Genomic DNA, 24,714 nt, shown 5'->3' on the forward strand with positions numbered 1-24,714 from the left:
GAATCATCAGTTAGAGAACTATTACAATGCTACATAAAGTGTGATGCGCGCTTCACAGAAAGTCTGAGGGAAAAGACAGACAAACACACCTGCTTGGGCCCTCCTTAGCACAAGTTCGTATGTCCCTGTCTCTTCACTCATTCAACAAATATTTTCTGGTTATCTACAATGTGCCAGCCACTGTCACAGAAACTGAGGATACAACAATAAACATAACAGAAAAATCCCACCCACATGGAGCTGACAGTCAAGTAAAAAGACAGTAAAAAATTTATAATAAAGAATCAGGTAAGAAGACAGAGTAATGTCTGGAGTGAAGGGGTGCTACCTTAGAGGAAGCAAAAAAATATTAACGAGAGAAGTTAGATGTCTACTGCTGTAGTTCAGGCAACACATTATTGAATCAGTAGTTGCAGAAGTGTTGAAAAGTGGCCAAATCATAAATATATCTTGAATATAAAGCCAACAGGATTTGGCATCAGACTGGATACGGAGGAAAGAAAAAAGGAATAAAAGATAATTTTAAGGGTTTTTGTCTTCAGCGTCTTAGTGAATGGCATACTGAATAAAGAAGATTGAGACCAATAAAACTAGAAATTCTCTTTTTAATATGTTACCTTTCAGATGCTTAACCGAAGTGGAGATACTGAGTAGAAAGTTAGATATAAAAGTCTAATGTACAGGGATTAACTCTGGAATAAAGAGAAATACTGATGGTATTTAAGGGCATAGGACTAGATGCGATCACCTGAAATGTGAGTATAAAAAGAGAGTTCAAAGACTGAGCCCTGAGACATTTGAACATTTAGCAGTAGGAAAAAGGAGGATACTATAAAGGAAAATGAGGCTGGTAGAATATTAAAAGAGCAGTACTATCCACGAGTCAAAGGAGAAAAAAGAATTTAGAGGAGGGAGTAATCAATTGTGTTAACAGTTGTTGTAGGGTCAAGTAAAATGAACACTGAGAACTGGCCATTGGATTTGATAATCTACACTCACACAAAGAGGGTTTTTTGGATGGTTGTTTTAATGAAAGATATTATAGCAGGTGTATATCCTGATAGGACTTATAGAGGCAAGTCTAGGGGCAGTACAGAGGCAAGACAGATGATGCAGTGAAGAGAGAAAGGGATTTCAGAAGTTCTTGAACAACCAAAGGGACTACGATCTAGTACAGAAGTGAATATGGGTAAGCTTTAGGCACACAGTTCATTTATTTTAACAGGCTGGAACACAAAGCAAGATTATTTATTTGAGAATAAGACCAGGAATCAGGTATTAGAAGTTTAACGTGCAGTCTGCGAGTTGGTATAGAGAAGGCAGAGCTGCAATCTGGATGGTCTGGACCTTCTGTGGTGACTGAGGTTAAAAGGGATTTAGGATCTAAAAATAGTCCTAATGATATGTTTGGGGGATGTTTAGGGGAGCTTGGTAAGAAGTGGATAATCACTTAAATTTAGTCATCTACATGTGACTGGTTTTCACCAATTTGTAGAAGGGAGTGCTAGGAGGAGAGGAAAGGTCAAAAAACTGGTAGTCTCATCAAGAATTTCAAAGGCTCTTTGGGGCACCTCCCTTAAATCCTGTAATTAAAGGTGCTGAGATCTCTGGTTCTTAAAAAAAGTGGATGGCTTGTACTTACAAATTAACCTAATCAGTCAACAATATTTACTGAATGTTTGAATGTACTGCGCTATCCTAGGTGCAATAATTCCTAATAATCTATATCTGAATTTGTTCATATACTATTAGAGTTAAATGATATAAAAATAAGCTAACAGGGGCACCTAACTCTAATGTAGCACTTACTCTGTGTCAGATGCTGTCCTAAGTACTTTATTAATATATACATTAAATTATTTGGTAGAAGTGACTCAATGACATTGAAACTGTTATTCTCTCTATTGGACAATATATCCAATGCATAGCTCTAAAAATTAAATCCTCTATAACTCAGAAGGCATCTGTTTCAGACAAACAATATTTTTTAAAGTGTACAAATTAGCCTAAATATTTTTCCACACAGGCACTTGAACAATGTTTTCCTATATTTTTGACTTAGGACAGGGTTTTTCCTCTAAGCAGATTATTCAACTCAGCTAATATTTACTCTTTAAGAAAATTTTATTATTCTATTTCAATTCTGACAAGTTTTCATGTCTGTTCCATATTCCTAAGAATACAGCTTTGCTGCTCTCAGCTTAATTTGGCATGTTAATTTTTTTTTTTTTTTTTGGGGGGGGGGCGCTTTTTGAGTATTTATAGTGCTCTATATGTTGAGATTTTCAAGTAGTCCAAAATGTATGAATAGCTGCTATACACACATTCAAAATGACTGAACACTTCACAGTTATTTAAAGTTCATATGATTACTACTGACATTAATAAACGTCGATATCACTAAGTAAATAAAACTTTTCACCTAGGCGTTAATCAAGTAAAGTCTAGCAGCACTGTGCTGGAGTTCTATAAAACCCTGCTGAATATAAAAACTGGTCCCAGATTGGAACAGCACTGTGTCTGCTAAGTAGGACGGGGCCGATTATTGAGTGACCCTCAACACAAGAATAGGAGGGACGCTGAGGGTGCGGAACCAAGGAGGGCTTCGCAATGCATAGAGAACTTTTTCTATATTAATTGTTTGAAATTAAGGACAAAAACACTATGAAGCCTCAAACTGAAAAAGTTTCACCAATGTAATTCATAAGAAACTCATTTTTATTTAACATTAAAAAATAAAACAACCTCTCAAAAAACCCACCATGTAAAATGAGATACAATGAAATGATAAAACTGAGAGACAGTGTGTAAGCTATTTGGTTATCACTACTGAGTGGGGACTGAAAGGGGTGAGGAAATCAGGGGAATCGGGGCAGTGTGACTGGAGGATAGTATGAAGAATGGAGGGGAAGAAAAGGCAGTGGAAAAGGAGATGGGCTGCTGTGAAAAACCAAAGACACTTGTGAGGGAAGAGAGAAGATCCAATCAATACAGGTACTGAAGAGGTATCAGATTAGGTGTCATATTTTGGAAGGCCAGGAGATAACATTTGAGGTGAATGGAATAAAAATTAATTAATTCTATAAGCATTTATTAACACCAACTACATGCCAAACCCTAACTGAGAAGCTAGGTGTCTTGCAAAAGTTTATAACCACTCAGTTTCCTTATCATTCAAAAAACATTAATGACTTCCTCCTGAGTTCCAGTATCATAGTAGAAAATGGCACATAATCTTAGTTATGAACATGAATACCTCCAGCAGACAAGCAATTTAAATGAATCTGTAAAATAAGTACAGGTTCTTTTTATGTATTGTGTATATTTGGGGGGATATTAAATCAGATAATTTTCATACTGTATTTGGGGGGGATACTAAACCAGATAATTTTCATACTAATAGAACTTGATTTATAACAACTCTCCAATCTGCAAAAAGTATCATGTGGCTTAGTCATATGGAATTAGATTCAAAGTTAATCTTTCTGTCAAATCTTAGAGTATTTTTGACATCAGTGAAATAAGAGACCTCTGTTATTTACCAATCGCAGTACAAAACACTATCACCTTATTATATTCATAGGTATATATTATATGCTCTAAGTATGAAATTTCAATCTACGTTGTTTCTAACAATAAATCCCTTAGTGCTGCAAAAGAAAGCTGCCAGCCATGAGTCAGTAAGTGAAATTTTAAAAAGTATTCTAGCATCAACTAAGATCCAATTATATCTAAAGTTATTTTTCAGTCCCATTATATTTTAACTTGTCAAATCAACTCCAGTAAGTTATAAAAAAATTAAGATATATAAACTATCCAATGTATCAGTTACAGAAATGTATAAAATGAAAAACAAAATGTTGGTACTCCAGTGCAAGAAAAACAGAAGCTAAAACCTCTACCCTAATACTCCTATTTCTAGAAATAAAATAGAAAGGTAATGAAAAAGACAAGATGAGAATCAGGAAAGAGGTCTGAAAGAAATAAAAACTATTAATAACTCATATACTAGCATACAGGAATGCTCTGAACCAAACTGGGTGGGGGCTGTCATGTAAAATGGCTTTGCAGAACTGACTGCGAACAGGGGTCATGACTCTATTCTAGCGCAATCACAGCAACGTTCTGCTCCTACTCCCAAGCGGCTATAACGTAACTCTGTGGTTTCAACACTTTATACATGAACTACTTTTCCTGTCTTTTCATTTGCCTGCTTTTAATAAACTGAGTGACAGATATATCAATGCTAGTGTTATCTGTGCATACATATATAGAAGGGTGTGCATTTACATAAACCATATATATATATAAAAAGTTCTAAAGCTATCTGTCTTGTTGACAATGGAAAATATCATCTAGTATTAATCTACAATGAATAACATTGTCAACCTTTAGTCTTTGCATCCTTTTGTGATATATGTAATTGCAGTCAAAATAAGGTTAGTAAAATTCTTGGGGCAGTATTCAATTTAAGAGTTAAATCAATCGTTGCCCATTCAATAAGTTTTGATTGTAACTTAACCTCAATGCCTACATAATGACTCCCCCTTCCTAGGTAATTCCATTTCTCCCAAATATTTGAGAAAAGTAAGTAGAATTTCTTACTTAAGAAAGCTGATGTTATTTTAAATCAACACCATTAAAAGACAATTCTAGTAACCAAAAACAGTAAAGAAATTTATAAAAAACATATAAAGAAATATAGAACTGTTGACAGTTATAGTTTATATTTATTGAGCTGCTTCTATTATTTTCTTTAAAAGACAGCTTTAAGGGAATTTATTTTAAAAGGTCCTAAGGAATGTGTATGTATGTATTTTCCTAATTTAAATATCACTGATGTCAGAGGACAAATGCATTCTCAACTTGTTTTTAAATTAGACCATTTCTCGTCCTTTTATTTTTACTAAAGTTGAACTGACTACTTAAAAATATTTAGAAATATGAATATTTCCTCAAACCACCCTTGTAGCAAACAATAGGTATTTCAAACAATTATTAATTTTTCTTTATTTTTCCTCCCATAGACAATAGCTCATTTCCTCAAAAAGTGGTGTTATGTGATTTTTTTAAATTTTGAGAGACTTTTAGTATTTGCTCATCTCTTTAAATTGTGATTTGACTATGTGAAAAAATATTCCATGACTGTGTAATTGCACAAGTTCACTTAATTTCAAATTAAGCTAGATAAATAATATTTACAAAAAATGATTCATTAAATCCCTTGAATAAGCCATAATATAGCTAAGATGTCAGTATATATAATACTAGCCAATTATATTAAATTGAATCTATTTTCAAAACACTGAAAAATGAAAATATTTCAAAGTATCTTCTGTTTCTTTACTGTAACAGTCTCCCTAAGGTTATCTAATAACATACAAAAACTAAACAAATCAGCATTTTCTTTGGTCAGACATCATACTCTACAGCATTTAGCACAGTCTAAAAAGGAGATGAGCATTATTAATTCATATTTTATGTATCAATGGGCTTATATTTTTAGAAAAGTCATTCAATTGAATCTGAGGCTCTTTTGTTTGGTATTACATAAGAGCATAAGGAAAAATATTTCTTGTTCCCCCTTTTGTGCTAAAGACCTACATGGATGGACAGAAAACATACATTTCTACACATCCAAGGTTTCAAGGCTATTTTTTAAATAAAAAATCTATATTAAGACATTTTTACAGAGCAAACGTAAACAGAAATAGATTGAAAATAATTTCAACAAGTGGTATGTTACCTGGGTGGAGCTGGTGGCTACCGAGATGCAGTCAATAAAGCTGTGTCTTCGAGTGAAAAACGCAACTATCTGCTGCCAGCGTGAAGGTTCTGGCTCAGCTTGCAGTTCATCTGACGAGCCCTTTTTTGCCCAGTGTTTCTGCTTTGGGCCTGCTGAGCCATGGCTAGAGCTAGTATTGCCTCCTCGACTGCCGCGAGAGTATAGAAGTGTGTTGTTTCCAAAAATGTAATTCATCTCTGCAGCCCTGCAGGTGGTTGCCAAGCAGGCTTACTTCTCTACCAGCTGCTGAGTGGTGAATGATCGGTAAAAACTGCAGCTACAATTACAGCAGCATCACTTGTAGATCAGTGAAAATAAAAACCTTGAGAAATGATGCTCATTTTCTCAGTGATTTCTTCCTATGAAAGAGCTCGTATCTTCCCTCTGTACCTGTTAGCTGTATGATGGCTGAGTTTATTTTTGCAGACAAAAAAGACGACATAAGGTGGATTTCTTTCTCATGATTATTTTTTCACCAGCGTCTGCAGGAACCAAAAGCTGTTCTTTTGTTAGCTGATAACTACATGGATTGAAATCCAGGAAGTGAGGTCGATTAGCAGGTAAAGAAGGATGCTATAAACACTGGACTACCACCCTGTGGGGCTGCCTGATTTAATGCACTGCGTGGAAAAACCCTGGATTACCAAGTTTCAACCACAGTCTGTAGTAAAATCCAATGGCACCTTCACTGCTTATATAAATTATAAATATGAACTGAATTAAAACATATAAGAGGATTCTCTCTGCAAATAGTTCTGACTGTTAAAATGATTTCACTAAAAGAATCTTTGTCATTCATATCCAAATTTCTACACCAGGCAGATCTTACACATTATCTGGCACTGGCTCTAAGTTGTTCAAAGGTGCTGCCTACATTAAACTCTGACTATCTAATGATAGCGCTTCATTACAAATGGATTTTCCTTTATCATTTTATGTAATGTATTGGTTTTTAATGATTAATAACTGAGTCTCAAGGTAGATTAATTACTAAAACAAGTATTTTGCTTCTGGAACCTTTATGATAAAAAAGAACTTTCAAGAAATTATCAGCATCATCTCTCTAGTATTTTATAAACATTCAGATTACAAGGTCATAAATTTCTAAAAATGAGAAAGAATTAACGCTGGTAAATTTTTTGTTTTATAATCAGTGAAATGTGTTTTATCCAACTCTACATAAATACCACTCTGGTTCACCAAATACTATCACCTGATTGCTAAAGGAACATATTCTAACATCTAATATTTAGGTTAACATAATAGTTCGCCTGAGAATTGCCTGGGGCGCTAGTTATATATGCAGATTGGTGTATCCTCTCCCCATCAAAATGTTTACGGGCAGGGGGAACCTGGGAATTTTAATGTTTAAAATGCTTCCCAAGTGACTCTTAAGTACCTTCAGGTTTGAGAACCACAAACTCCCAAGCAAGCCCTCTTAATACTGTGCTATATTAGTAATTACAACAACGGTCATTTTAAAACAATATGTGAACAAAAACGCTACTTGATAATTTACTATTGGTTGAATAATTTAATTTTTAAGCTGATAAGAGCATATCGTAAGTCCCAACCTCAGCCATGGATATTTTTTCGGATGTGGACTGACAGAATCTTCCTTGTCTACATGCTTACCAGCACCAACTGGATGCAGCCTTTTGTCAAACTACAATGTTGAGGTCCACTGCAAATCTTGACTCCGCAAGAAAACATGCTAATGCTGTCTCTATGATGCGTCTGCTAAGAAGTGCACATGTGCTCAGTAAGGGTGAGAGCCATGTGGGACTCTTGAGGGCAAGATATTTTGTGACAGAGATTATACCAGAAAGTTTGGTGCTTCTTCCCAAGGACTGTGCGGGCAGTAGCTGACAATTTATGGCCCCAGAGTGATCCTATCTAATTCGGAGTAGAGAATGTAAGAAAACACTAAGGGCGGACAGGTAACTAAGAATCCTCTTGTGAAGGAAAAAATGAAACCTCCCGGAAAAAAATTCAAGTTTTGTTATGGACCAGGTACCTAGTAAAGACCTGATTAGTGTGGTTTATATAAATGCTACGGTAATTGGTCTGGCCCTAAAATATGTGCCTTGATCCATGTCTGATGAAAACTTCAAGGGGAGGAGAAAACTGATATGGGTTCTGTTATTCTGAATTAGTATGGATGAAGATACTGAATACAACTGTTGAATGCAAATCTCCTACCTCAAACTGTAAACAGTACCAAAAGACATACAATAGTAGGCTCTTAGTGAGCATCTATTTATCCTACAGAGCCAAAGAACTTAGGGGTCAATGGTAGGCTCTTAGTGTGCATCTATTTACCCTACAGAGCCAAAGAACTTAGGGTACAATCTAAAGTTGACAGATCACTGCCTCCCATATTTCCCCAATGTACAGGGAAGAAATACTTCTTAATGCGAATTTCCTATCCAAATCCATTCACGTCAAGAAAACAACTTCAAGTTTTGGGAAAGACTTCTTTATGAAAACGTCCTGTTACATGACCTACAAAAATCTAGGAACACCTCATCCATTGGCTAGTGGTCAGTATATGCACACAAACAATCTATACCTAAATCACAAGAGGGGTTTCACATGAGATTAGACTGGGAGGTGGAAGGCGGAAGGCAACCAACTGTTCTTTGCTTTAGAATATCCTCTCTCATTACACAGCAGAGATGAAAGATAAAAACTCCATTAAAACCAAATTTAAGTTCATTAAAGAAAAACCTGGAAAACCTATTTAAAATAATGGATGAAAAGATGGTATGCAATCTAAACCACCAAAAGGAATCACTATTAACATCTTAATATGATATACAAAGAATATTCTTTTTTCCGTAATGTGTTTTCTTTTTCAGAGTGATAATATAATCTATAGAATTCTAGCCTAAACAATAGAGAAAGCTTAAGTTAGTAAACTAAATACGATTAGTTCAGTGGATTACTATGTAATTCAAAACATGATTATGAAAAATTTATGACTATGAGGAATATTTACTTTATAACATTAAATGGTAATAAAAAGTTAAAAATTTATACTGGATAGGCTCTCAATTATTTGTGTACGTTTCTAAAGTCACAAACCCAGCAGTCTTTAGGTACAGAAACAAAGGCAAATACTAAATAATCTTTTATTTGTTTTTGAGACGGAGTCTCACTATGTTGCCCAGGCTGGTCTTGAACTCCTTGGCTCAAGCCATCCTCCTGCCTCAGCCACCCACGTAGCTGAGGTTACCACCATGCCCAGTTTACTAAATAATCTTAGTGAAAAATGTAAAAAGGTAAAGGACAAGAGGAAAAGCAATACTGAAACTCTAAAGTACAAAAAAAAACCCACCAAAAACCCAAAGTTAACTACAAAGCTAATGTAACGTAAATGCAATATAACAGGCATTTTTATTACTCTTTTCTAATGTGGGCTATTAAATTTCAAAACATACAACCCTATTGAGATAAGACAAGACTGAGAAGAGTGACAAGAACACAGATTTGTTATTTATCTAGAAAAACCCTGAATGTCACACATACAAAATCCCTTCTGTATGAGCACCATCTAGTGGTCAGTGCATGCAAACTATATGCTCACCTTAGTATACCAGGTCCATCTAAAATAGATAAAATTCAATAATGTTTTTATATGTTCCAGAGATGTAAAGATAAAGTTGATTTCAAAAACTGCTCATTATATACTAGAAACAGGAAAACTTCTATTCCTCTAGCATTTGGTTCAAAAGGCTTATATTTGCTTGTGTCCATTTTTCTGCCACTCCCGTTTCTTACAACTTTTTAAAAACTACTAAGAGCTGCTAGTGATTTCATTATATTCTCAATACTACTGGATGAAATAAAATGCTAGGAAATATACTTATTTAGCACAATTATCTGCTCATTGACCCTGTTTTTTCTGTTTGATTTCAAGTCCCTCTTAGTAATGTTTACTTTGTATACAATAGTTTGAGCATAATTTTCCTTGCCATTGAAGACAAAAACCAAATATAAATTATTTGTTTCTTCAATGATCACTGCATCCTCCCATACACTCAATAATACTCCTACTGTCCTCCCTGTTGCTTCATGTACATTTCAAACTTTCTGGGAAAAGGCTGAGGTTTTTATTTGTTCGATTTACTGTTCTAACAATTTTTCCTAATTCTCAGCTCATTTTCAGTTTTAGAACCTTGACACTACTCTTATATAACCCCAAAATTTACCCACTGTGTCCTTCTCTTCGACATTAAGATTTAAAAAAAACTATTATATCCCCAATTTCTTTCTTGATATTCTTCCCAACACTGGCAAGAAAGTATCCCTTTCAGAGTCTTAAATTATAAAATCATAATTATCTTTATGCCAAGCCCTGAATAAAGTAACCCAATCACTATCTTACTTTACTCATTATTCCAGTAAGGAGAGCCACCACCATCCACTACCACCACCACCACCACCACAATAATCTAATAGATTAATTCACGGCATGTTTCATGGTGGCAAACCTTTCATAAGAACATTCATCATACAGGTCTTTTAGATTTTGCCCTCATTTCCTAACATGCACCCTAAGTATCAGCAATAATAACATAAACCTTCCTGCATTTCTACAGTTTCTTGTGATTGTCACCCTTCCACTGTATTTATTTACCCCAGTAACGGCCTCCTCCTCTGACTTGGCATCTTACACATCCTTCAACACTTTATGCAAATGTCAATTTGCTTTTTTCAGAAAACTCCAAGAATTTAATTTCTCCCTCTTTCATGTCACATCATACTGTGTTAACTATCTTTCCATAAAAAAATACTAATCACTGATGTCTAACACAGTTACTAGCACAGATGTTTAATAACTGTTTGCTAAATGCATGTATTGCTTGACACAACTAATATCCTAGCAGTTGATTTTTAAAGCATCTATTAAATTTTATTTTTACCATTAGCTTTTATTAGAATTGTGAAGACTAAAGCTGTGCCTAATTTACAATCTACTCAGCAAACCACTGTTAATTCTAAGATACTTTTTCAAATTATAAAATAATAATTCATATACTGACTTCTACATGCAGCATAACAGCTGTTCACTCCAAACCACAATACTATAAAAGAGGAAAAGCTCTCTATATTAGCTTTTATTTTAAAAAAGAGACTACTAGTCTAATACTTGACACTGTATTTTAAATAAATTGTTGAGCTTCTTATAACATTCTGGTTTTTTAAAAATTAAGATGAAAAAGCATTAAAGCTTGTCTTCTTATGTCAAAATAAGGGTTGTTTTCCTTCAATTCCGGTTTTCTAACAAAAAGTTAAAGGAACCCTACCTACTCTGCTATAATGCTCACCTGCTCCAAATCTATTACACCCCTCAAATAATTATTTTACGTGGCATCTGCCACAGTAACCTAGGAATGAAAGAGGGGAAGCAGGTAGAAATTCCCCAAATGAAACAGTCTTAATCATTCTTAAATTACAATTCTATCAGAATACAATCTGTCAGAAAGTTTCAAGAACTTGAGAAACGTTCATATTCTTCTGACTCAGTAATCTGACTTCTGGTAATCCATCCAAAGGAAAGAAACTAAATACTTTTCATGTCCAAAGATTACTCATTGCAGGTTTCTTTACAAAACCTAATAAAAATAGAGATAACAGATATCTGAGAGCTGACATGGTCATCAAATTATGGTGCAAATATATCAGGCAATATTATGTATCAAGTTTTAAGTTTTTAAAGTTTAAATTTTTAAAAACTTGATACATCATATTACACAGGAAATATACAAGAAAATATGTTTAACAAGTTTACAACAGGAAAAAACATTAACATATTAAAGTGTGATTTAGAAACAAATGATAGAGAATACACACAATTTTTTTCTGCTGGGATTGAAAATCCTTATCTACTCAGTTTGCAAATATGAATCAGACAGCCAGCAAACCAAAGTGAGGGAAAGGGGACTAGTGAGGGAAAGGGGACTAGTGGTTTCACTTAAGAACCCCAGAGGATGGTTTATAATTGTTTCAGAGACTGATCCTGTTAATACCTAACAAAAGAGAACAAGATGAACAAGGCAGAGCAAGAGAATGGCCCACAAAGAGGGCCAGGTTTTCAGATGCTTCTCATAGAACCAGCTGAATGATTATCATAGTATCCTAAGACTCAGGAAAGCATGCTGGTACTTTCTTGATCTTAACAAAATGTGTCAACAAAGGTTTACATATGACTACACAAAGATCGCCACTCAGATAAGGCCATGACAAAATGCCAGCAACTGCAAGATTTCCACCAATTTCAGAAATGGTAAATGTGGAAAAGGTAAGTCTTAGAACTGATGATAAAGGACATTTTAATTAATTTACGCCTCTATAAAATATTTCTTTAAAAAGCTGTGAGGGACATAATCCTTTATCATTGTAAGAATAAACAAAAAGCAAGTATATGTAAAGAAAAAGCAATTTAAAGCAGATACCAAAAAACTGACTTCTCATCTCTTATGGTCAGAAAATTAAGGAAGAAATGAATCAGATTAAGAAAGTGAAAATCTTAAAGTATTAATGCTTTCTCTCTCAATACTATCAATTTAAGTCTCTCACTCTAGAAGGAGGATTCGACAAATGATGTCAGAGGTTTACTTGTAAATATTAATAGCTCAACACAGATAGCACAGTAGTGCAGGAAAATACCTCAAGCTTTGCATTCACGGGGGACTAGTTCCAGGACTAGTCCCCAGTGAATCCTCACATACTGTACCCAAATCCTCACATACTGAAGTCCTGAAGTCAGCTATGCACTTACAGGAAGTCAGCCCTCTGTATACTTGGGTTTTGCATCCTACAAATACTTTTATGTTTGATCGCATTTGTTTGAAATCTGCATTTGTTTCATCCGCATATAAGTGGAGCAGTGCAGTTCCAACTCGTGTTGTTCAAGGGTCAACTATAGTAGCAGTAATAGTGGTGGCACAATGCTTCGCAACTGTGCCCGCACATTAGAAACACCTGGAGAATTTGTAAACCTCCCAAAGGCCAGTCTGCGTTCCAATTCACATCCCAAGATTGATTACCTTGCATTTAATTACAAGAATCATATACGGAGATGGCTGCTAAAAGGGTTTTGTCAGCTGGGCGCGGTGACTCACGCCTGTAATCCCAGCACTTTGGGAGGCCAAGGCAGGTGGATCACGAGGTCAGGAGATTGAGACCATCCTGGCTAACATGGTGAAACCCCATCTCTACTAAAAATACAAAATATTAGCTGGGCGTGGTGGCGGGCGCCTGTAGTCCCAGCTACTCGGGAGGCTGAGGCAGGAGAATGGCGTGAACCCAGGAGGTGGAGCTTGCAGTGAGCTGAGATCGCGCCACTGCACTCCAGCCTGGGCGACAGAGCGAGACTCCAACTCAAACAAAACAAAACAAAACAACAACAGAAGAGGGGGGTTTTGTCATATTAATCTTTGATTTACACAAAAAGTCTTCCCAATTATCATAATGAAGTAGGTTTTCACTGATGAAGGTAGTGGCTTATTAATCAGCAAAATGGGATTTCACTGGTGAAATCCATAGTATCCCAGTTATGTGAATTTTTTGAATTAATTTAGAGACACAATTCACCCTTGCATAAGGGAAACGGAAGACTCTGGAGAGGCCTAAACCCTTAGGGATAACACCTTAGGTTTAATCCCTAAGACATCTGGAGACTCTGGGTAAACAAAATCTTGTGTCTGGAACATTGTTTTATCTGCTTAGAATGAGCATTTTAGGCAACAACGGAAAGCTGAGGTTTCATGAGATTTAAAGAATAGGCTACATAAAATATGCATGCTGGCTCGCTGTGTAAATGTCTGCTTGTGTCATAATCTGCAAACACACCAAAATAACGACTAAAATACCTACCAGAAGACCAGAGCTGGCCACGTGCAAATTGGCTTTGGTTGGTTTGTAACAATAAGGATGACCGGAAACTCAAAACATCAGAAATAAAAAAATTATACATATCCTGGGAGTGTTTTTGGACAAAAATAATAAATAAATTAGATTAGCTCAATCAAGATAAAAGCAGGCTGACAAGAACAGCACATTCAACACGCAGTGTTTGGGCTTTACCCGCGCTGAGGTTCTTATGTTGTCTGGAGTAAGAGTGAACGGCATTTATTTACTTTAGACTTTTAAAAGTTAAACATATATTAAAATTTCTACAATAACCACTAAAGGAAGAGAAACAATTTTTAACTTCCAAGCTAGTAATAAGGGAAAGTGAGATGAGAAAATACAATCCAAAAGAAGATATGAGCCAGGTGCAGTGGCTCACACCTGTAACCTCAGCACTTTGGGAGGTCAAGGGAAGAGGATTACTTGAGGCCAGGAGTTCAAAACAAGCCTGGGCAACAGAGCAAGACCCTGTCTCTACCAAACAAAAAAAATAGCCAAGCATGATGGCATGTGCCTGTAGACCCAGCTACTTGGGAGGCAGAGCTGGGAGGATCACTTGAGCCTAGGAGTTTGGGGCTGCAGTAAGCTATGACTGCCAATGCACTCCAGCCTGGGCAACAGAGCAAGACCCTGTCTCAGAAAAACAAAAACAAAAAAGACAATATGGAAGGAATAGTCTCTAATGTTTAAGAATTAAACACACTTTTAAGTAACTCACAAGGCTAACAAAAAACAAATCACATCAGACATTAAAAAAATACAATAAGAAAACATTACATATTCAAACTTGTGGGATACATTTAAAAATGCTGTTTCAAGAAACATTTATAAAAGAATACTACTAGAAAAGAAGGCTGGTAATTAGTGCAATAAGCAAGTGACTTGAGAAACTAGAAAAACAAGAAAACAGAATAAACTCAAACCAAAAAAGAAAAAAATAATAATGATAAAAAGAGAAAGGAAGAAAAGATAGAAGAACTGTTTCTGCCACTAACTGGTAAACAGCCAAAAAATCAGATTTTTTGGCTGTTTACTCTCCTTAACTCTCTTATAGTTCCCCAAGGGAGGATCAGATTACTTATACTGAACACTATCTTTAATTGATATTCAGCTATCCTACATGTAACTTATATTTACATATACACATATGAATGTACATACATAAACATGTCTTTATGTATGTGTATGTGTGTATAAGAACAGAGGGGTAAGGGTGGTGGCACACAGGGCAGGGACTCAAGATAATTGTTTTTTTAAGGCGGTTCTTTGAAAAGACCATCTTTGAAATTGACACTTTTGGCAAGAATGGTGACGGAAAACAAAGAGTCTGAAATAAGTGATATTATGAATAAAAAAGGGACCATGCCTACATATGCTATAGATATTAAAAGGTATTAGCAGGATATCATAAATAATAATTTGAAAATATATCTGAAATGTTAAAAATTACTAGAAAAAAATAGCCTAGCAAAATTAACTGATAGAAAATCTGAATCGTACTATAACCATTAAAAATTTTAACCAGTAGTATGATATCACTCCTCAAAGAGAATTACAAAATCCAGGTAAATTTCACTAGTAAGAAATGATCCTTAATGAAAATACACACAACCAACAAAGGATTAGTATTCAGAATATAAGAGAAATACAAATCAATAAAAAGAACGACCCAATACAAAAATGAGCAAAAATCTTAAATGGGCACGTAACAGATAAGGAAACCTAAAGGACCAATAAATATATCATACCTCCCTAGTAAAATTGCCATTAAAATCACACTCAGATATCATTTTGAAACCAAAACAATGCCAAAAATAAGAATACCGATTGAAGAGAACATGGATCAATTAAAAACTGTTAGATGTTCCTGCTGAAACTGGAAATGACACAGCTACTGAGAAACAAGCTGGCTTTATCCACAAAGATGTATATATAACCTGTGTTTTTAGAAGCACTTTTTACACTAGTAATAACCTGAAAATAAATCCATATCCATCAAAAGTAAAATAAATTGTAGTATATTCATAAAATAGAAAACTCTAAAGCAGTGAAATTTATCAATGTGAGGAATGTAATACTGAGTAAAGAGTGCAAGTTAAATATACAGTATGAGTCCATTTATATAAAGTCCAAAATATGCAAAACAATTGATTAGCAATCGAAATATATGGTAGAACTTTAATAAGAAAGGGTAAATATACTCAGGATTATAGTTACTTCTGAGGGGAGAGATGATAGGATCAAGAAAAGTCACATATTTGGAATTTAAAGATGATGTTAATGCTTTTTTTTTTTTTTTTTTTTTTTTTTGAAATTGAGTTATTGCTCTGTCTCCCAGGCTGGAGTGCAGTGGCGTAATCTAGGCTCACTGCAACTTCTGCCTCCCAGGCTCAAGTGATTCTCCTGTCTCAGCCTCCTGAGTAGCTGGGACTGCAGGCATGTGTCATCATGCCTGGTTAATTTTTTTGTATTTTCAGTAGACATGGGATTTCACCATATTGGCCAGGCCTGTCTTGAACTCTTGACCTCAAGTGATCCACCCGCCTCAGCCTTCCAAAGTGCTGGAAATGCACTTTTTCTATACCAACTAATATTTTTAAAAAAGTGTTTGAAAATATTTCAGTGTGTGGTATTTGAAATTTAATAGTTATTTCCATCGTGGGAATTTTTAGACTTAAAGATAGCATCACTGAATAACATTCATTTATAAAATACATATTTAAAAATGTTTTCTGGAGTACTAATAAGCACCTTGAAATTCTCCATAACTATGAAACTAAAATGGGGGGGTGGGGTAGGGCGAACCTACATGAAAGAATACTTCTCTCCGAGCATGAGCTATATGTATAACAAAAGTAATATGTAATTCATAACAATAATAAATAGATACTATCCTACCTTTATTGGTGAAATATGAGAATGAGAAACAAATCCATGGACATTCTCAATCTCTGATAAGTTCTTCTCTGAGACATGAACCAATTCTGGACCTATCACTTCATTTGTGATTTGTGGGGAAATATGCTCTTGAGGAGGTGTATCTTCATCCTGATACCTGTATTTCTGTAAAGAAAATAAACATGAAGAAGCCCTGATAAGCAACATGAGTTTAATTCAAATCATGGTTTTCATAACTAGCCAAATACTCAATATTTAGCAATATAAAAAGTATATTTATGGTTTAATACATCAGATCTCAGAGAAATAGGATTTTACTTTAAAAATAATGCCAATAATAAAATTATTTAATTTAAACATTAGAAATAATTCAAAGCTAGGTGATAAGAGAAGACTGAATGTTGATTGCTCATTTCTTACCCATGTTAACTGAATCATGTATCTCTAAGATAAAATTATTTAAATAAAGTCAATGGAAAAGCCGAAGTTAGGCACCTTAGTCTGGTTTTCTTACTCCGTTAACTTGTACACAAATTTTTTAAAAGTCAGCCATTTTAATTTCTACCTGAAAATTAGTTCAGCAGACAATCACATTTTTTATTTTAACTATAATCTCTCTCTCTCACACACACACACCTCTATGCAATCTATTTCTAAAAAATTACCATAATTTAAAAAAAAGCTTCCTCACACCAAGCTGAGAAGGCCTATGGCATAAATAAAGACACACTGAAATAAAATATTCTCTTTCCCATCACCCTCGAATAAACCTACTCATAAAGAAAAGACACAAAACAAGGCACAATAAAAAAAGAATTTCAACAAGAAACCAAGGTTTATTAAGTTGCTCTTATCAATGATTTAAAAAAAAAAAGCGAACATAAAGTGATATTTTTTTAAAAAGGCATACAAATGGGTCAGTACCCAGCAATCCCACTACTGGGAAAAAAACCAGTCAATCAATTGATTGATCAGTAATTCTTCCAAGAAGACACATGCATGTTCACTGCAGAGCTATTCACAATAGCAAAGAAATGGAATCAACCAAGATACCCACCAATGGTGGAATGGATAAAGAAAATGTGGTACATATACACCACAGAATACTATGCAGCCATAAAAAAGAATTAAATCATGTCCTCTGCGGCAACATGGATACAACTGGAGGCCATTATCCTAACTGAATCCTAACACAGGAACAGAAAACAAAATACTATTATGTTCCCACTTGTAAGTGGGAGCTAAACACTGAACACACATGAGCACGCAGATGGGAACAATAAACACTGGGGACTGCTTGACTGGGGAGGTGGAAGGGGGTGTGGGGTGAATGGCTACCTATTGGTACTATGCTTACTACCTTGGTGACAGGATCATTCCTACGCCAAGCCTCAGTGACACACAATTTACCCATGTAACAAACCTACATATGTACCCCCTGAACTTAAAATGAAAGTAGAAAAAAATGGGTCAGTAAACTTAGAGGAAAAAACGCTCAGCTTCTTTAGTGAGAGAAAAAAAAAATACAGCATCAGCATTCAGAGAAATGGGCATCCATCATCACATTCACAGTAGAGGCCTTTTTCTGGAGGGCAGTTTGGCAGTATGTTTCAAAAGCCTTGAAAATGTTTTCACTCCTTGATCCAGTAATCCCACTTCTAGGAATGAGAGACAGTATGTATTAAGGAGGAATATCAGTTATCTCTTGTATAGATAGGAGGAAAAATGTACGTTTGTAAATGCACACCAAAAAAAAAAAAAAAAAAAAGAATGGTAACTATGGGCTTGACTGCTGAAAGTTACTATACAACCTCCAGTAGCACTTTTTAAACAACATCCTTTTGTGAAATGGTACAATCACATGGAAAACATCAATCTGGCTTACATCAACATTAGCTTATTCAATAGGATATAAGAATAATGTTTTCACAGATGACTGCAATTAGTTTCAAAACCAATAAAAAAAGGTTCTCTAACTTTATCCTGTAATCAAGGCTGACGTTAACATAAACATAGAAAACCTAACACAGTTTACATACTCAGTTGAGTGGAAGCACAATCTAAGTACTCTCAGGAGTAGATATAAGGAAGGAAATGTGGTGCCATCTTTTGAAACTCTACAGGTACTCAACAACTTAGGATATACTTTAGAAGAGATACATGGATAAGGATATTCACTACAGTTTGGAATTTAAAAAAACTGACAATAAACTGCCTATCAATCAACTAACAAAATGTCTAAAGAAATATGGCACACCCATTGTAGGAAGTTCTACACAGAAGTTAAACTGACCAAAAATCTACATCTTCTAATAGGACAAAGTAAAAACACAGATAATTGAATGAGGAAAGGATGTTTCAAAGCTACAGGTATTTATATACACATGACATGTATTTTCTACATAAAACTATGTATGTACATAAATATATTTAAAATTTTATATAAATGCACTGTTTAAACATTTTTAAGCAACACTGTATGTATGTATCATTATATATGTGTATGTGTGTATCCATGCCTATGAATGTACGTATGTAATTTGGAGGGAAGTGAAAGGAATTAAAATTTAAAAAAGCCTCATTCTTGAAAGAAATAATTTTAAAACTATGTCTTTTAAGTATCTTTTAATTTATAAGTTCCCTCTTGATCCTTTTTTATTCCCTATAATTATGGAAAAACTCAAGGCATTTGACCTAAAGAGGTTCCAGTAAAATGACTGCAAAATCATGGGGCCCTTCAATGTAGTCCTTTTGCTTCCGTATTTCCTGCAAATTGGTAGCTGGACGCAACAACTTAATTAATCTTACGTTCAGTCCTTTTGGTAAGACTACAGGTGGTGGTGTGTTATTTTATCAGAAAGCATATAATACCTGTCTCTCTTTTTGTAAAGTTAGCAGCTCTTGATATTCAATGCCTAAACTAATTCATTCACTGGGATTTGCAAAAATTGTGACAAACTAATTCTGTATTTATTTTTCATTAATGCAATGGAATACATGTATAAAGAGATACTTCACCTACTATTTGGTTATCTGTTGGTATGGTTCACACAGGTGAAACAGGAAAAATGCCCTTATTTACTAGTTTTCAAGACAGATTTGAAAAATTGGCTCCCTGCCATCTCCTAAGGTGATCAGTTAGGTTTCTATACAGCATTCAATGCAATCTCTATCAAAATTCCATCAGGCACTTTTCCCCCACAGAAACTGACAAGCTGATCCTAATATCCACACGGAATTGCGAGGAACACAGAATAGCCAAAAATAATCTTGAAAATGAACAACAAAGTACAGGGCTCACACCTCCTGATTTTGAAACTTACTACAAAGCTACATTAATCAAGACTATGGTACTGGAATAAATATAGATATATAGATCAATGGAATTGAATAAAGAGTCCAGAAATAGATCCTGACATTTACGGTCAATTGATTTTGGACATGTGTGTGCCAAGGGAGAAAGAATAGTTTTTTTTAACAAATGATATTGGGACAACTGCATGCAAAACAATGAAATTAGATCCTTTCCTTACACTAGGTGCAAAAATTAACACAAAATTAACCAAAACTTAAATATGAGTTACAGTTAGAAAACGTAAGTGTAAATCTTTGTGACCTTAGGATTAGGAAATCGTATCTTGGATATGACATTCAAAGCATCAGCAACCAAAGAAAAAACATAAATTGGACTCATCAAAACAAAACAAAACAAAAAAAAACTTTTGTTCATCAAAAGCCACTATCAAGAAACCGAAAAGATGACCCAAAGGGGCCAGGTGCGGTGGCTCACGCCTGTAATCCCAGCCTTTCGGGAGGCCAAGGTGGGCAGATCACGAGGTCAGGAGTTCGAGACTAGCCTTACCAATATAGTCAAATCCCGTCTCTACTCAAAATACAAAAATTAGCCGGGTGTGGTGGTGGGCACCTGTAGTCCCAACTACTTGGGAGGCTGAGGCAGAGAATCGTTTGAAGCCGGGAAGTGGAGGTTGCAGTGAGTCGAGACCAGGCCACTGTACTCCAGCCTGGGTGACACAGCGAGACTCAGTCTCAAAAAAAAAAAAAAAAGACAAACCAAACAATGAGGAGGAAAATATTACAAATAATATATTTCATAAGGGTCTACTGTCCAGAATACATCTTATAGCTCAACAAGAAGACGAGTCAATTTAAAAATGGGCAAAAGATTTAAACATTTTCCCAAAGAAGATATACAAATAGCCAATAAGCACATGAAAGATGTTTAATATCATTAATCATTACATAAATGCAAATCAAACCCATAATGAGATACTACTTCACATCCAACATGAGGACCATAATAAAAAAAGACTGATAGGTGCGGTCAAGAATGTGGAAAAATGGGAACTCTCATACATTACTGATGGGAATGAAAATGGTACATTCCCTCTGGAAAACAGTTTGAAGGTTCCTCAAAAGGTTACACGAAGTATCTTAAGACCCAGCAATTTCACTCAAGAGGGAGAAATGATGCTAATGGATATGGAATTTCTTTCTGGGATGATGAAAACCTTCTGAAATTAGTTAGTGGTGGTAGGTGCACAACTCTGTGCACATAACCATATACTTTAAAAGAGTAAATTTTACACTATATGAGTACCTTCAAATTATTATAAAAATTATCATGATAAATTGATGGATTATACATAGCTGGTGATAAAATCTATTGAAAAAATCTTTTCTGAAGCTGAAATTGACGTATCTCTAGCCAATGGGAATCTCTTAAAGTTTCTGAGTTCCCTTATACTTGTACCTTTAAGAAAACCTTTTATAAAAATACAGTTACCAAAACTAAAGTCTATTCTCTATTATAGGTTGAGCATCCCTAATCTGAAAATCCAAAATGCTTCAATTTTCAAAACTTTTTGAGCACCAATATATCACAAGTGAAAAATTCCACATCTGACCTTATGTGATGGGTTGCAGTCAAAACTCTGTTTCATGCACAAAATTATTAAAAATAGTGTATATAAAGTCCTTCAGGCTATGTGTATAACGTGTATATGAAACAAATTTCATCCCATCCCAACATATCTCATTATGTATATGCAAATATCCCCAAATCTGAAAAATTCCAAAATCCGAAACACTTCTGGTCCCAAGTGCTTTGGATAAAGGATGCTCAACCTGTAATTATTCAAAAAAGAGAAACCTTGGGTTCATTACAATTATTATTTGAGAAAGTACTTCCAAGTAGCTTTCAGGGCCATCATTACATTACACAGCAATATTCATCTGTATTTCTTGTTATCTAAAGGTTTATCTCAACCTATTTCCAATTTTTTGTAACACTGAAAACTTCATATAAAACCAGTTTGCCAATAAAGTAGAATGTAGAAAACTAAGGCCTCCCTAAGGATGGTCCAAGTCTAACTTACCTAACACTTATACTAAAAAGAATTACAAAGTGTGATGAGGGTTAGGGATGAAGGAGGAAACATATTTTTAAATGATTATAGTAAGAACATTCTAAACACATTTCCTCATCCTTTTTTATGTTTTTCAGGCCACTACCTTTGACATAAAACTTTACACTGCCCTTAATCTTGGTTAACAATATCAGCAATATTATTTTACTCACTACTATGACTTACATATAAGAATGTGACTAAATTACTACTTCATTCCTGTTAGATAATTACCAGATATCTTTCTTTAGAAACAATTTTCTGATTATGGAAATGATGCAGATTCCTGAATCTATTAGAAAATCCAAAATAACTAAAATTAAGGCCAAAAACTAAGTATTTAATAAAATATTTAGTACAAGGTTCTTAAATCAATACCAGTTGAACAAATATAATTATTATTAGTGTGCAAATATCTCCCTATCTACCCCTCAAATACTTATTGTTTCAGTAGTAAATTTAAAAGAAATATTTGGTACCACATATTGTTCCATGCAAGCCAATATACTTCATTTTAAGAAAAACAGCAACACATTAACATAAAAGGAGCAGTGAGGCTTAATGTGAATTCTTGAAACAGATGAGGATTAACATGTGTTGAGGAATGGAGGCCAGTATTACCCTGTTATCAAAACCAGAAAGGACACAGCAAAATAATAAAACTATAGGCCAATACCACTAATGAACATAGATGTAAAAACCTAAAGAAAATACTAGCAAATCGAACCCAACAGCACCATCAAAAATATAATACCCCATGATCCAGTGGGATTTATCCTGAGGAGGCAAGGATAGTTCAACATACACAAATCAATAAATGTGATACATCACATAAACAGAAATAAGGTCAAAGGCCTTATTTCAATAGACTCACCTCAACAGACTCAGAAAAAACATTCAATAAAATTCAGCATCCCTTCATAATAAAATGTCCATGACAAACTAGGCTTTGAGAAACATATCTCAACAACAAAAAAAAGACCATATATAACACACCCACAGTCAACATTATAGTTAATGGGGAAAAGTTAAAAGCATTCCCTCTAAGAACTGGAACAATACCGGAATACCCACTTTCACCACTCTTATTCAACGCGATACCAGAAGACTTGTCACAGCAATTAGGCAAGAGGAAAAAACAAAAGGCATCCAAATTAGAAAAGAGGAAGAAGTGAAATTATTCCTGTTTGCTGATGACATCATCTTATATCTAAAAAACTCTAAAGACTCCACTGGCCGGGCGCAGTGGCTCACGCCTGTAATCCCAGCACTTTGGGAGGCCGAGGCGGGGGGATCACGAGGTCAGGAGATCGAGACCATCCTGGCTAACACAGTGAAAACCCGTCTCTACTAAAAATACAAAAAAATTAGCCGGGCATGGTGGCAGGCGTCTGTAGTCCCAGCTACTCGGGAGGCTGAGGCAGGAGAATGGTGTGAACCCGGGAGGCGGAGCTTGCAGTGAGCCAAGATCGCGCCACTGCGCTCCAGCCTGGGCGACAGAGTGAGACTCCGTCTCAAAAAACAAACAAACAAAAAACAAACTCTAAAGACTCCACCAAAAAAACTCTCAGATTTGGTAAATGAATTCAGTAAAGTTTCAGGATACGAAATCAATGTACAGAAATCAGTAGTGTTCCTATCCACCAATAATGATCTGGCCAAACACCCAATCAAGAAGGCAATCCCATTTACAATAACTACAAAATAAAATAAAATAATAAAATACCTACGAATATATTCAACCAAGGAGGTAAAAGATCTCTACAAGGAAAACTACAAAACAGTGATGAAATACATTGTAGATGACACAAACAAATGGAAAAACACCCCATGCTCAGGGATCAGAAGAATGAATATAGTTAAAATGACCACATTGCCCAAAGCAATCTGGAAGTTCAATGTAATACTACAATAAAATACTAATATCATTTTTCACAGAAGCAGAAAAAAAAATCCTAAAGTTCATATGGAACCAAAAAAGAGCCCAAATAGCTTAGCCAAAGCACTTCAGTGAAATAACTCAGACACAGAAAGACAAATACTGCATGCTCTCACTTGCAAGCAGGAGCTAAATAATGTGTACACATGGAGGCAGAGTGTGGAATGATGGACAATGCAGACTTGCAGGGGTGGAGGGGTGGGAGGGGTGGATGATAGGAGGCTGTCTGGTGGGTACCACGTGCATTGCTTTAGTGATGGATGCCCTGGAAGCCCTCATTTCACCACAATGCAGTTTATTAATGTAGCAAACCTGCACTTGTACCCCACGATTATATACAAATAAAACAAATGCATGAAAACCATAACAAATGTAAGATGAGAAGAATTACAAAACGAGTGATAACAATAAATGTAACTGTATTATATCTGCATTTCAAGTCTATCAAGGAAACACTGATTGCTGCATTCCTGAGGAAGACAAAAAACTTCCAAATTTCTCAACCAGATTATAGAACCTGAAAACACAAGAAACGACGCTCATTTTGAATATGAATTCAAATGTTTTGGAAGGAAAAAAAGCAAACTGAATCCAACACTATGATGTGAAATGTATCCCAACAATAAGGATGGCTCAATTTTAAGACATTCATGTCTTCATGTATTTTACCATATGAAAAGATCAAAGAACAAAATTCGTATGATCATCTCAATGAACGCTCTAAGAACCACCTAAGAATCTCAAAA

General features: G+C 35.1%; 1 protein-coding gene across 37 annotated transcripts in view; it reads right to left on the reverse strand.

The window, feature by feature from the left end:
* Positions 1-24,714, reverse strand: part of DLG1 (discs large MAGUK scaffold protein 1) — a 261,372-nt gene that overhangs the window by 134,632 nt on the left and 102,026 nt on the right. For 29 of the 37 annotated variants that reach the window (XM_034957988.3, XM_034957987.3, XM_063602650.1 and 26 more), the window contains one exon: positions 16,604-16,768. In XM_034957988.3, the coding sequence (XP_034813879.1) occupies positions 16,604-16,768 (165 nt within the window). Of the gene's footprint in view, positions 1-5,746; positions 6,356-16,603; positions 16,769-24,714 lie in introns of those variants that run through there. The other 8 variants (XM_063602673.1, XM_055110812.2, XM_034958020.3 and 5 more) reach the window with 5 other exon arrangements.

Source organism: Pan paniscus, chromosome 2 (genome assembly GCF_029289425.2).
Source record: "Pan paniscus chromosome 2, NHGRI_mPanPan1-v2.0_pri, whole genome shotgun sequence".
Lineage (NCBI taxonomy): Eukaryota > Metazoa > Chordata > Mammalia > Primates > Hominidae > Pan > Pan paniscus.